Raw genomic sequence first — 15,508 nt, forward strand, 5'->3', positions numbered from 1 at the left:
TATAAAACTGTTGATCAAACAGGCGATGCAGATTATATAAGAAATACTGAAGATAGCAGTACGGAAATAGAAGACAATGCTGATGACGATAAACAATTAGAGGAAGAAATGAAATGGTTAGATGAAAAATGGCGAAAGTATGAAAATGAAAACATTCAGTTGGAAACAGACATAAAACAAATACAGAGTGAGGAAAGGATTAGCAGTGATACTACGAGAAATAGACCAAATAGAAATGGATCTGAAGAAAAGAGGAAGAAAAAAAAATACAAAGTGATAAATGTGAAAATGACAATGAACGTAGGGACGAAGAACGTAAACTAATAGAGAAAATTAAACAGTTAAAAATAAGAGAAAAGAAAGTGAATGATGTTATAGAAAAAAATAGATTACTGAAAAAGAGACAAGCTGAGGAAATAGAAAAAAGAAATCAACGTAAGAAAGAAATTAAAAGACAAAAAGAAATAAAACAAGTGAAAGAAGAACAAATAAGAAAACTAAAGGAAGAAGAAAGAAAGTTAAAGAGGAGAATTAAAGCGAAAGAATCGGCTTTATTATCAAATGAAGAAAGTGATGAAAAAGTAATAGTGATGACGAAGTAAGAGAAAGAAAATCAGCTAAAAGTTATAAATCAGAAAGTTGGAAAGGAAAATTACACAAACCTAACATTCCATCCTTAACAGAAACAACCTTCGAGGAATGGAAAATCGAAGTAGAGATTATTCTAAAGTCAGGGTTATATGAAGAACATATATTGAGACAGGCAGTTAGAAATTCACTTTGTGGACAAACACGGAAAATACTATTGACAATGAGTTCAGATGCTACAACAAGAGAAATCATAGATAAGCTAGATAGTATTTTTGGTAACGTCAGATCAGGAGAATCAGTCTTGTCAGAGTTTTATATGTCACGACAAAAACGAAGTGAAACCATTTCAGAATGGGCATTAAGATTAGAAGGAATTTTACAAAGAGCGATAGTAAAGGGTCATGTTAAAGAAGACCAGAAAGATGAAATGTTGAAAGTGAGATTCTGGAGGCATTTATACAGCGATGACTTGAAAAATGCGACAAGATTGTGCTTTGAAACCGCAAAGTCATTTGAAGAGTTAAGAAGGAAAGTCAGAATAGAGGAAAATGAAATGTCAGCAGCAAGAGAAACAGAAATAGAATCCACAGATAAAGTAACAGTTAATCAGCATTTAGAAGAAGATGACCAATCTACAGTAATGAAGGTGATTTTGGAACGAATAAAAAGTTTAGAAGAGCAACTTCTTAGACTTCAAGAAAAAGATAAAGAATGCACAGATAGACCTGAAAGAGAAGAAGATAGATATTTAGATAGACAACCTAGGATGAGTAGATATGATGATAGAGGTCGAGAAAGAGATAGATATGACAGGTATGATCGACGGAATAGAAGAAATTACACAGACAGATATAAGGATTATGAGTATAGAAATCGAGGACATGAAAAAGACTACTCAAATAGATTTGACAGATATGATAGAAACAGAGAAGGAACTGATAGATACGGAAGGAGGTTTTATGGCAGAGAAAGGAAAGTTAGCGACACAAGTGATAGATTTAGAGACACAAGTGAACGATATGGAAAAAGAGACTTCACAGATGGAAATCATCGAAGAGAAGAACGATATGGGTTCGACAGAGAAAGAAGATTCAGTGACCGAATAGATACTAGATTTAAAGACAGAGAAGAACGTGATACAGACCGAGATTGGTATATGAAGAGAGAAGATAGAGACAATGATACGACAGAGAATAGAACAGAAATGAGAAAAGAGGAGAATGACAGAAACAGTACACCAAAACAAGACAACAAACAACCATTAAAACAACAACAGCAACAGAAACCGGATACGACGAACAAAGCAAACTTCTCCAAGAATTTAAACCGGTAGATGTCTCTGTCAAGGGGCAGATGAGAGACAAAGTATTTAATGGAAGCCCTAAAAACCTTTATAACAGAATTGTAGGAAGCAACAATACCGGTGACGTTATAATAGAAGGCAAGAAAACTAAATGTATTATTGATACTGGTTCAATGGTAACAACAGTGAACTTAGATTTTTACAATAACCTACAACCGAAACCACATTTACATTCCTTGAATGATTTTGATTTACACATCAGTGCTGCTAATGGCCAAAAGGTTCCATACCTTGGTTACATCGAAGCTAGAATTTCAGTGCCATTCCTAAAACAAAAGTTTTTCGACTTACCTATTTTGGTATTGCCAAACATGGACACCAGTGCTAATATACCGGTAATCATTGGAACCAACTTTATTCGTTTGTGTCATTCAGAATCGTCAGATGAAAACATACCGGAGGAATGGAATCTAGCTTTCCAAAGTCTTACAAGCGATTCAGTTGGTATTGTAAAGTCAACGTAGAGAATCAACCTAAAACCTTTTGAAACAAGGACAGTAACTGGTTTTGTTAGAAAATCTGCTTCAGTTGAAAGTGCAGTTACAGAACCATGTGAAGATCAGCATTGTTCAAGTCGAGTTAATGTCTGTCCAAGGGTTGTTACACTTAACAAGGCTGGTAATTCGGCGAGAGTTCCTGTGAGAATTTTTAATCTTTCAGCAAAAGCGATTTCTTTACCACCAAAATCACATTTATGTCAACTACAAGAAGTAAAAGTGTTAAGACAAGCACCAATATTGGAAGAAGAACATATACACAAAAACGCGACAATTAACAAGCAGAATGTAGACGACAATGAACGAACAGAACAAACGCCAGAAACAACATTCAAAATAAACAACATAAACCTAACAGAAGATCAAAAGAATGAAGTTAACAAAATATTCACTAAATGGGAGCACATATTTTCTAAAGGACCTACTGATTTAGGAACTACAGATTTGCTTGAACATGAAATATACCTTAGTGACAATACGCCATTCAAAGAACCATACAGAAATATTCCTCCTGGACTTATTCAAGAAGTTAAAGAGCATCTCAAAGAAATGATGGACTGTGGTGCAATAAGGGAATCCAACAGCCCCTTCTCTTCAAATGTTGTTATAGTAAGAAAGAAAGACGGATCTATAAGATTCTGTATAGACTTTAGAAAATTAAATAATCGCACGGTTAGAGATGCCTATGGAATACCTAGAATCGAGAACACACTTCATCTTTTGTCTGGATCCAAATACTTTTCTAAATTAGATCTGAAGTCAGGATACTGGCAAGTCCCTGTAAAAGAAGAACACAAGAAGTTCACAGCTTTCCAAGCAGGACCGTTAGGTTTTTATGAGTGCAATAAGATGCCTTTTGGTCTAACGAACGCACCAGCCACGTTCCAAAGGTTAATGGAAAGATGCATGGGAGACCTGAACCTTCGAGATTGTCTTATCTACCTGGACGACATCATCATATTCTCAGCAACGTTTAAAGAACATCTCCAGCGACTAGATGCCGTCTTTTCAAAACTAAGTGAACACAATCTGAAATTGAAACCATCTAAATGTGAATTTCTACAGTCAAAAATCACTTACCTTGGTCATGTCGTTTCCGAAGAAGGCATCCAAGCTGACCCTGAGAAAATACTCGCTGTTAAATTGTGGCCAACACCAAAGACTACTCAACAAGTAAGACAATTCTTGGGCTTCACAGGTTACTACAGGCGCTTTATCAAGGGGTATGCTTCGATTGTGAGACCCTTGAATGATCTTCTAATTGGTCATTCCACCAAGAAAAGCCAGAAAAGCTCGAAGAAGAAAGCACCATTCATTTGGGGTCCAGATCAACAACAGGCATTTGATAACATCATCGACAAACTAACTCATCCACCAGTTCTTGCATACGCCAACTATCAATTACCTTTCATGCTCCACACTGATGCATCAACCACTGGACTGGGAGCCATACTTTATCAACGGCAAGGTTGAATTGATAGAGTCATTGCATACGCTAGTCGTAGCCTTAAAGCAGCTGAAAGAAACTACCCAGCGCATAAACTTGAATTCCTTGCACTTAAATGGGCAGTGACTGAAAAATTCAATGCTTACTTATATGGCAACAAATTTGAAGTCCTAACTGATAATAATCCTTTGACATTCGTAAAAACATCTGCCAAGTTAGATGCAACAAGGCATCGATGGATAGCAGCCCTTTCAAATTACAACTTCGAGATTAGGTACAGAAGCGGCAAAGAAAATGCAGACGCTGATGGACTGTCCAGAATACATGAACAAAATGAAAGTGAAGGAGATGCCAAAATTACACACGACGTAATGAATGCTTTAGCAATGTCTATGACAACTGATGTCACACAATTTCCTGCTGCATACAGTCTAGTGGCACCAGACAGCTTAAAAACCGTAGAACCATCTGAACATGTTTTGCCAGATACCATTGTAGACTCTCTGTCACTGAGTACAAAACAGTGGCGAAAGGCACAAACCGATGATGCCACCATTTCAAGTATAATTACTTACCTGAAGGATGGTGTAAAACCAATAGCTCAGCAGGTGAACACCGATGATCCAACAGTAAGAAAGTATATACGGGAATGGAATCGTCTTGAACTGATAGACGGAGTTCTCTACCATAAAGGGCATGTGAACGAACAAGATTATATACAGTTAGTTCTACCCTCGCATCTTCGAGAGGAAATTTTCTTGGCTCTCCATGATGATCTAGGACACCAGGGGAGAGATAAAACTACTTCACTATTCAAACAGAGGTTCTACTGGCCTGGGATGGATTCATGGATCGAAGCACGAATCCGACAGTGCGATCGCTGCATTAAATGGAAGACATTACCATCTACTTCGCCATTAGTCAACTTCAAATCGTCAGCTCCTATGGAAATTCTCTGCATCGATTTCCTAAGTTTAGAGAAATCTAAAGGAGGTCATGAACACATGCTTGTTGCCACTGACCACTTTACCAGATACGCACAGGCATACCCGACCAAAAATCAGACTGCGAAGACAACAGCTCGTGTCTTGTTTGAACAGTTTGTGGTCCATTATGGTTTTCCGATGAGGATCCATAGCGACCAAGGTGCAAAATTTGAGTCGTCGTTGATAAAAGAACTTTGCCAACTTGCTGGTGTCGATAAATCACATACAACTCCTTACCATCCTATGGGAAATCCAGTCGAACGTTTTAATTCCACACTTTTGAAAATGCTCGGAACTCTAGAGAACAACATGAAATCAGATTGGAAGTCACACGTAGCACCATTAGTTCACGCATACAATGTTACAATACATCCAAGTACTGGTTACTCGCCATACTACTTAATGTTTGGACGACACCCGAAACTAGCAATTGATGCTCTCTTAGGACTACCAACACAAGACACAGAAAATAAGCATGATTACACAAGAAAATTAAAAGAGAAACTAACAGCAGCTTATAAAAGGCAGAAGAAACATCGAAAGCGACAGCTGCCAAAAACAAACAACTGTATGACACAAAAGCAAAAGCTAGTCATTTGATACCTGGAGATCTTGTTTTGGCTCGGAATGTGACACTCCGAGGAAAACACAAATAAGCTGATAGATGGGAGGACGTTCCATATATTGTGGTCTCACAGCCTAACGAAGACCTTCCTGTATATGAAATCATAAAGGATTGCAGAAATGCTAAGAAAACACGTGTTTTACACAGGAATCACCTTCTGCCACTCGGAATGAAATATAAAGGGTATGAGAGTGGAACATCATCAAGGTACGACGGCATGGAACATGAACCGAGTTTAGATACTTACCAGAGCGAAACAGAAGAATCATCTTAGGAGTCGTGAGGAACCAAATGAACTGATCATTGAACTTATTCTAAGTTAATACTTACCTAAGTTTACTCACCAGTTGTGCTGAGACTATTCGTGTAGAACCACATATATCAGAGACAAATAGCCAAGTGAAATACTTACCTGTATTATTTCCAATGATTAATATAGTGTGCGAAATACTTGGACTACAATATACTTACCTATATTAACTGTCTTTTTGAAATACTTACCTGAATTATATATAGAAAGATAACCTGGAACTTATCATTGGAATATAGTTCTGAATGCTTTTCGTGTGAAATATGTATGTATGGAAAAGTTGTTGCGAATTCTTGTGAAATGTTTATGGAATACATGTAGGATATCCCGCGTGATTATATATCACTACTGAAATCAATCACTACATAATCATAGCCATTTGACACATAAACACATGTCAATATTCACAACATTCACTTCGACTGCCAATTGTTTAATACTTGTTTTATAATACTTCGTTTGTTTTTATATCATGTTTAATGTTGCGAAAAATGAAAAAGATTTTTTCGCTTTGTAAATTAATTTGAAAAATTAATTACAGTATGTACCTTTATAAATGTCGAGGACGACATTTTACAAGCAGGGGGAGAATGTCGTAGAGCACAAATAAATGATATAGTACAATCATGAAAATACTTCGTTTGTTTTTGATTTTCCTATAATAGTAACTTTTGACATTCCCGGCCTTCCATACTTTATACTTTCTATATCTAATAAGTATCTGCACGTGATCTTTAACACCCAATCACAGCACTGGTTACTTCTTGGTCAAAAAATTCAAAATGGCTTTGTTAACATAGGTACCTCAATTATACTTGTGCATATATATATTTTGGACTGGAAATTATACATTTTCCAGGTAAATATGCCCTTTCTTATATTATTCTTTATGTATGTGTGTAATTTGATAAGCTATGTAAACGATTTATTAATTTACCTGTGTAATCTATTGGATGTCAAGCATCATTGATTTTTACCTTCGGTAAATTACTTGTTTACAATTTTGACAGCTGTCATCTGTCATTCGCGTTGAATATTTGATATACAATGTAATTGTTAAATCATTATTATAAATTGTCATAACTTTATTTTTAGGATGATGAAACTTTGATGTCATTATGATGCCAATGATACTTATTTTGATACACGATTGTGATGACATTATTGAAGTCTGCAACCAAATTTTTGTCATCGTCCTTAAAAGAACCCATACCATATAACATCTAAATATCTAGTCGGAAATACATCACCAGAGGAAATAAAATCCAATCAAATCAATTACAAACTATAGAAATAAAAAGGGGCGGTGATACATGCAATCAGGTCTATATAAATTCATTCTTTGTTATTGGTTAGAAACAGTGGTTAAGAGATAATTTCACTGATTGCAATGAAAAGTTATTTATTTAAGCCCCTTCTCGAGACAACACATAAAATACAAGAATGTAAATAGTTTAGAAAATAAATCAAATATTGAAATAAATGCTATTTATCAGCACGCAATTAAAAAGTCAACCAGCAATGTTCAATTAACACATGTACCGGAAACGCGAGCAGGACCACAGAACGGTGTAGCGCCCCAAAATAGGAACCCTTACGAATGAGTTACTAAGTCCTACGTAGGAGATACTATGTCCTACGTAGGAGATACTAAGTCCTACGTAGGAGATACTATGTCCTACGTAGGAGATACTAAGTACTACGTAGGAGATACGTAGGAGATATTAAGTACTACGTAGGAGATACTATGTCCTACGTAGGAGATACTAAGTACTACGCAGGAGATACTAAGTCCTACGTAGGAGATACTATGTCCTACGTAGGAGATACTAAGTCTTACGTAGGAGATAGTATGTCCTACGTAGGAGATATTAAGTACTACGTAGGAGAAACTATGTCCTACGTAGGACATACTAAGTCCTGCGTAGGAGATATTAAGTCCTACGTAGGAGATACTAAGTCCTACGTAGGAGATAGTAAGTCGTACGTAAGACAAATTTAAATCTCTCTGCTGGCACCAGGACGCTTCCATAGGTTTACGCTTTTTTCCATCCAGATATTTGCTATGAAAATTTTATCAAGCCTGTCAAATTGTAGAATGCACAATCAAAAATGCTATTCAGTAAATATTCCATCTCTGCTGACCTATATGTCTTACTTTCGAAACTATATCATTCTGCAGAAATAGGAATAGTAACTTCAAAAAGTTCAGACATGGACTCTAAGTCTACACTGCTTCTAAGATTATTATTTTGTGAAGTTATGTTTGTAGAAATATACCATGTGTTTATATATTAGCGCATACTTGTCCAGTATTGGCTATTTATCTATGATTTAATATCAATTGATAGTGCCAGGGTGTTTACAACAGAAACCAGAGGGACTTTAACTATGATAAAGTGCAAATTGAACATGCATTATTTAGACAGAAACAATTGCATTTAAATTTATTTATTGCAGAAATTAAGTTCTGAAAATGATTTATCGTTTAGTGTTAAACAAATTTGAATCTAGATCGTACATTCCTGCTTTGAACCTATAACACATTTACTTAAAATTACAAGCTGGATCAATGAAACGGCATTTTTTTTTTCATTTGTAGAATCCTGTCATGTTATGCTAGCCAACACAGTTATTGCATCTCAATTATTTATCATGATGGTTTCTGCATTTTCTAACGTTTTTTTTTAGTATATTGAACGAGCATTTCAAGTACAATTATTGTATTAATTATATATCAGCGTGATACACTGGACTACTTTCTTTTCATGTACAAGGAATATTAGTTTTAAGAACTCAGAAAGGATTTGAAAAGTTATGTTATACTGTTATGTATTGAACATCGATTTACGCCATTAATCAAGTTAAAAGGGATGGATTTCTTTCACTCAAGGCATGGTACCGCAATAAAGTCTAGTAATTATTCTTTCCCAAAATTCCCATCTGTTTTCGGTTAATATTTCCAATTGCATTTCAGTATAGTAAATTCATCGCAAACGTATACTTTGCTTTAACGAAAGGTACTGTTTAGGTTCTCTTTGTAAAATGAGATTAATTAAGTCGAATTCAATTGTTTTATCAGATCAGGATAGCTAAGAAATTTGAAATGCAAAACATTCTGAGGTATTTTTAAAATAATGTCATATTAATTGATTTTAATTAGTCAAAAAGGGGAAGCCTATTACCCACATTGTATATAAATTCTTTTTGCAGAAGCGATATGCATTTAGTTTCCCTTTGCAGCAGATAAAATGATAATACATTTTCTATTTTTGGTATTTAATCATTTTGATGCATGAGCAACGAAATATCGAACCGTCTTTGGACTTGGCATTAAATGCGATAAATGTTACAGAGAAGCTGTTTGAAGCATTTATGTTATTCATACATGTACTTTTTTTGCAAAAGTTACATTATCATCCTGCTAGACAGTATATTAAGTGATATATGAAATCTGTTACATGTACTTCATACTTATAAGCTATTTCCCACTATTCGTACATCATTTTAAGCGACTTACATATTTTTGAATGGTTGATGTATGGCTTTATTACCACACCAGTATTTTGCAAGGATGTGGGGAAAAATAAAACAGATAATGCCAGCTGCGGCCTGGGTTAATTCAAGCTGAAGCGTTAATGCTTATAATGCTTACGACCTCTTTGAGTTATGTATCATAATGTTTTTGTTTTTTAAATATAAGAGATTGGAACTTTGATATTTACCTCCTACGCTCTTTTCACGATTTCATTAGCTGGAATAAGGCACCGGATACACATAAGTTTGCTTCTACACGAAAAGGTTGTTTTCAAAGTCACGATCTGATAGTACAAATGTTTGCAAAAGTTACCGTTACTACACATTTTGTAATTCTTAAACTATTATTCAGAAGATTTCCAGACAAAATACGCAAGGTGTTTTATGTATTATTGTAAGAGGGTTCCATTTCATTAATTGTATAGAATTGTTTTTTAGTATATAAAATCTAAATTTCACATATTACGTTACATCCGTTAGTAGTTAAAAGCCGTGGGTTCGAACCTTCACTTTAGTACTAGTAGAGTTATTTCATGAGAGAAAGACATCCAATTTGCTTGCGGAAGGAAGACCTTTCTAACAAGGACCCGCTCGTGCCTGAAATAATACCCATAGGTTGTCTATATTCGACAAAACTTTAGTTAAAGTAATGGTTGTTTCTGAACAAACCAAACACATTTACACAATGTCGATACTCTTGTTATAAATATCATATTAAAGCTAGAGCTTTTGATCAGAAACGTGTTGCAAACAGCCATATTTCAAATGGTGTTTACTATCAAACTCACATTCAACTGTTGCAATGTTTTGTTATGATATAAACATGATAAAGTACGCGTGTAAACTATATAGGATTTTACATTATAATAACCCTCAATCGTAATTATGTGTTTTTCCAATGGATCTTTTTATAGATTTTATTGTATATTTTCGAACTATCACTATCGGCACGTCATTCTTGATGGAATCCATCGCCACGAGGTAATGAGAGAAGAGGCTAGATTCCCTTTTAATGCTGAGCGCCACGCAAGAGAGCTACTGGTTCAATCTTAGGTATGACGTGACCGGGGATCGAACCAACGACCTCCCGCACTCGAAGCGGATGCTCTATCCAAGTTTAAATAAGTATACTAGTATCGTTTTTACCTGTAAGAAATTGTTAATTCTGAATAATATGTGTGCTCTGTTAACTTTTACCATGATCATAAATTATGGTATTTTAAGAATCCTAAAATTACAAATCTACAAACTTTATCTGTAGATATTGTAGTTGTCTATTTAATAAACCAATTTCAAGAAGTAAAACTACATTCAAATTTAAGACATCGGCTAGAATTCTGTAATATTGATATCCAAACCTACGATATTTCAAATTTCTTTCCTGTTTATATTTAATACTGTTAGCAGATATCGCTGGAGTCTGTCTGTAAGCAATAATCATGCGGTTTGCTAGGAAACCAAGTAAGCATGATACATGAGGAAAAATGAAAACTTAACCTGTATTTTGTTTGCTTAGGAATGTATATCTTGAAGGCTGTTTACTGTAATATATGTGTTGTCATTTAAATCCTTGCATGACGGAGTAATATTACTTTCAGTTCCATGTTGCAAATATACGTTCAGTTTTACAAATTGTGTACTTTGTCAACGAAAAAAATCCGCATTTGGATGCCTTGGAATCCGTTTTACAGCTGTTCTGCTAACATTCTGATAATAATATACATGTATTATCTTGTAAACGGTTATCATTTATATTGTGATGGAGTTTATGTTTACCTATGATATTTCATACTCGGCATGCTGAGTCTGAAACAGCGTCTTTTGAAATAGTTACAGTATTATTTTTTCAATTTACATGCCATTAAGTTTGTTTTTTTTATTGTTTTACAATATTTTGTGATCATAACTTGAGTAATATATATCGGGCAGGGATTTGTTGTATTTTCACTGTCGTGAAACTTTCGAACTTGGTACTTGGACATTTTTTACTTTCATTTCCTCGGTAATTTACTAATGAGATTGTCAAAGGATTTATAAATAATAAAAAATAGCAGAAAGAAGTTGCTTTCATTTCCTCGGTAATTTACTATTGGGATTGTCAAAGGATTTATAAATTAGCAGAAAGAATTCTGTGTCCTATCCCTAAAGTAAATTAAATAATGCTTTTTTTGTATGGACCAGTTATAAATGTCCAACATTAAGAAGATAAATCTCCCGATTGCAGGGCAGATGCCTTATCTTTTTGGCCACCGCATCTCATTATATTTAAACATGATCTCTGTGTAATCGGATGGGTTTATTTATCACGATGTCAATTTTGTCAAGGCGATTACTGATACTCATCAAATACTTGCGGTTTTATCCGGTTCAGGTCATGGCGGTAGTCAATTTTATGTAAACAGAAAGAAAACCCGAAATATGGAGTAATTAGCGCTTTGGAGGTCTCTATAAATGTAAGAACTGTGAAATGAAGTGATATTTCTTTGAAGTATTGACTTGTGACATCAAAACTAATCTACTGTACTGACAATGTTGAAGATATATTTTTTCACCTGTTTGAATTTGCCACGTGAAAATCGTGAAAGTTGTGAATACAGACCTCCCCCGCACGAAATATTTTACAACCATACTGAGCATAAAAAGTTTGAAACCAGTACATAACAAACAATAACGAAGGAGCAATAAAAACAACATGAACAATTTGAAAAGTTCCACGTCTGCAACACCAATATCGGTAAATAAAAAAAGAGAATTATCTTGGCCTCTTGATGATGCTGAACAAAAAAGTTTAAAACATGTGAACCGCAACATATTGTGTTGTCAAGTGAGGACATTATAGCAATAAGCAACGCTCTGAAGGGTACTCTTCGTGAAGAATTTAAATTACAACAGCAAAACCAAGTTCAGGCTATTGTTAATGGTGTTTGGCTGGCCTGAACGCTAAAATCTAAAACCTCGAAACCGAAAATGCGGCATTACGTGCACGTGTTGATCAGCTTGAACAGAAAGCTGATGACGCCGAGCAATATAGCAGTAGGAACTGCCTGCGAATCAGAGGTGTTCCCGAAGAGGGACTATCCATTATCACAGAGTCCATGCAAGGAAAACCCGAGGTTACCAACGATGAGTTGTCATCGGAGAACGGTGATGATGTCACTGTCACCAATAAAGATGAGTCGACTGATAGCAAAGTCAGACAATTTGCATCTGTTATGGAAGTAAACTTTGAGACGTCAGATATAGATCGATCTCATCGAATTGGTCAAAAGACGCCTAGGGGCATAATAGTCAAATTCGTCTCGTATAGAGCCAGAAACGCATTCTACACACTGAGGTTTAACCTTAGGTCTTGTGGATTCCCTGGTGTTTTTATCAATGAAGACTTGACGAAAGCACGGTCCACCCTTTTCTACAAGGCTAGGCAACTGCTTAGAGATCGCTTTCTTGCAGGCGCATGGACCTATGACGGCGCGGTCGTTGTAAAGGACGCTAATCGCAAAATCCATAGAGTAAATTCGGAGGCCGAATAAATGAAGTCCAACGCCTATTCGTTGAGGTTGATTAATAAATATTGACTACCAATTATAGCACTGTTTGTTTTGTTGAACAGTATACAGATATACTAAGCTTTACGCATGATGGCACGAACGATCAATGACTTTACCTGTGTGACATGATATCTGTTATTTACTGCACACAACCAGACACAGGTGGACATTGCCTATACTTTGATGCACTTAGTTTAATTTAAAACACAAACATAGAGCGAAATTTATTCATTGGTGTATTATTTTAACATAAATATGCGTACTTGGTCTAGCCTGATAATGAAATCTATATAATGATCAAGTTTTTATCAATTATCATTGGAACGGTTATAACTTGATTAGCATGAATTATTTTCATGCTATGACATGACGACACACGTTTGATCGGTATAAAATGACCGTGTTGTTACTTTAGAATGAACACAGTATAGTCCGATTGTGAAGTCGCAAGGGAAACAACCACGTTTCGCATTCATTTATCATGTGCATTCCCTTGCGCACCTGCATAATTTTAATCTGAAACTTTTTCCAGAGTTCTTTATGTTCTCTCAAGTTTTTAAACAGCTACTAGTAGTTGTTTGTCTTTAGTTGTTAGCTTAAAGACGCACATGTTAAGACTGTGTAAGTCCATGTTTTATCTTTGACATTGGTAAATATATTGTCAGATATGCATACAGTTTAAATTTTGTAACATTTTGAACTGTGACTTAGGATTTTGATAAGTTATCATGTCTTTCAACCTACAGTTTTAATTATAAAACAACGTTTATTTACGTACGTATATGTATATATATGTGTATATGTATAGTTAAAAATACTAAAATGTCACTACTGATTTGTGAGACATGAAAACAGAGATTTGAGTATATATATATATGCAAATGTTGAACCAGTACGAATGTGTAGTACAATTCGGGCTCGTATATAAAGCAGCACCGAAACTAATCTTATTGGGTTAGTGGACTTGCTGTGGCATGTGCGTATTCGTTTGTACTGCTAGGCGCTTTACCGTAATTGGTCTGGCATATTGTGTTGGTGATTTAGTTCGTGTAAATTCTCTGTACTATATAATAATTTATAATCCGAACTTGTGTCCTAGCGGATCTCACGTATGGTAAAGTCAGCTGTTCTGAATATATTTATATCCCTTAATGCAAACTATCCCTATATATTCAATGTATCTTCAAGATCCAGTTAACTTTCAGAGACAGAAAAAACAGCTTCTCTGGTCCCAATCAGTTAAAAAGACTAAAATGTCACTACTGATTTGTGAGACATGAAAACATAGATTTGAGTATAGATATGCAAATGTTGAACCAGTACGAATGTGTAGTACGATTCGAGCTCGTATATAAAGCAGCACCGAAACTAATCTTACTGGGTTAGTGGACTTGCTGTGGCATGTGCGTGTTCGTTTGTACTGCTAGGCGCTTTACCGTAATTGGTCTGGCATATTGTGTTGGTGATTTAGTTCCTATAAATTCTCTGTACTATATAATACTTTTTAATGCGAACTTGTATCCTAGCGGATCTCACGTATGATAAATTTATAATGCGAACTTGTATCCTAGCGGATCTCACTTATGGTAAAGTCAGCTGTTCTGAATATATTTATATCCCTTAATGCAAACTATCTCTATATATTCAATGTATCCTCAAGATCCAGTTAACTCTCAGAGACAGAAAATACAGCTTCTCTGGTCCCAATCAGTTAAAAAGACTAAAATGTCACTACTGATGTGTGAGACACGCAAACAGAGATTTGAGTATATATATATGCAAATGTTGAACCAGTACGAATGTGTAGTACAATTCGGGCTCGTATATAAAGCAGCACCGAAACTAATCTTATTGGGTTAGTGGACTTGCTGTGGCATGTGCGTGTTCGTTTGTACTGCTAGGCGCATTGCCGTAATTGTTCTGGTATATTGTGTTGGTGATTTAGTTCGTATAAATTCTCTGTACTATATATACGTATGTATGTATGTATGTATGTATGTGAGTGTGTACGTATGTATATGCGTGCGTGCGTGCGTGCGTACATATGTGTAAACGTGCATGTGTACGTATGTGTGTGTGCGTGTGCGTGCGTGCGTGTAATTATGGGTCCAGGTAGTAACTGAAAAGTAGATTTGCATTTTGTTAACATATTTTCAGATCTCTAACATACAATACAGCAATCGATTTATTTAAACATGCTGTATGCATCACTTGGTTAAACTGTTCGTTGTTAAACCCCACATGTACACAATTCCTTTCAAACCTATTTGTATTACCATTGACTATGTGGTTTATGATTTGCTTAACAGACTGTAACTAAGGTACTATTATCATGTTTCAGGGTTTTTAGCAACGATATTTACTATAGCAAAACCTTTACGAAAATTAATAATTTGTACATCTTCTTGGAAATATTATTCAAAACAATACGGAGTCATATACTTCGTTTATCTGAATAAGAGGTACTATTATCATGATTCAGGTCTTTTAGCAACGATATTTACTGTAGCAAAACCTTTACGAAAATTAATAATTTGTATATATTCTTGGAAAATTCTTCAAAACAATAGGGAATTATAAACATGTATTTGGTTTGTCTGATTA

The 15,508-nt window shown here is 35.2% G+C and overlaps 1 protein-coding gene across 1 annotated transcript; it reads left to right on the plus strand.

Annotated features, from left to right (window-relative positions):
* Positions 1-811: 811 nt before the first annotated feature.
* LOC128548101 (trichohyalin-like) lies at positions 812-1,924 on the plus strand. Its single transcript, XM_053522492.1, has one exon. It carries the CDS (start codon positions 812-814, stop codon positions 1,922-1,924), a length of 1,113 nt encoding a protein of 370 aa, XP_053378467.1.
* The last annotated feature ends 13,584 nt before the right edge of the window (positions 1,925-15,508 follow it).

The sequence above is a fragment of the Mercenaria mercenaria genome, chromosome 14, assembly GCF_021730395.1.
Source record: "Mercenaria mercenaria strain notata chromosome 14, MADL_Memer_1, whole genome shotgun sequence".
Taxonomy (NCBI): domain Eukaryota; kingdom Metazoa; phylum Mollusca; class Bivalvia; order Venerida; family Veneridae; genus Mercenaria; species Mercenaria mercenaria.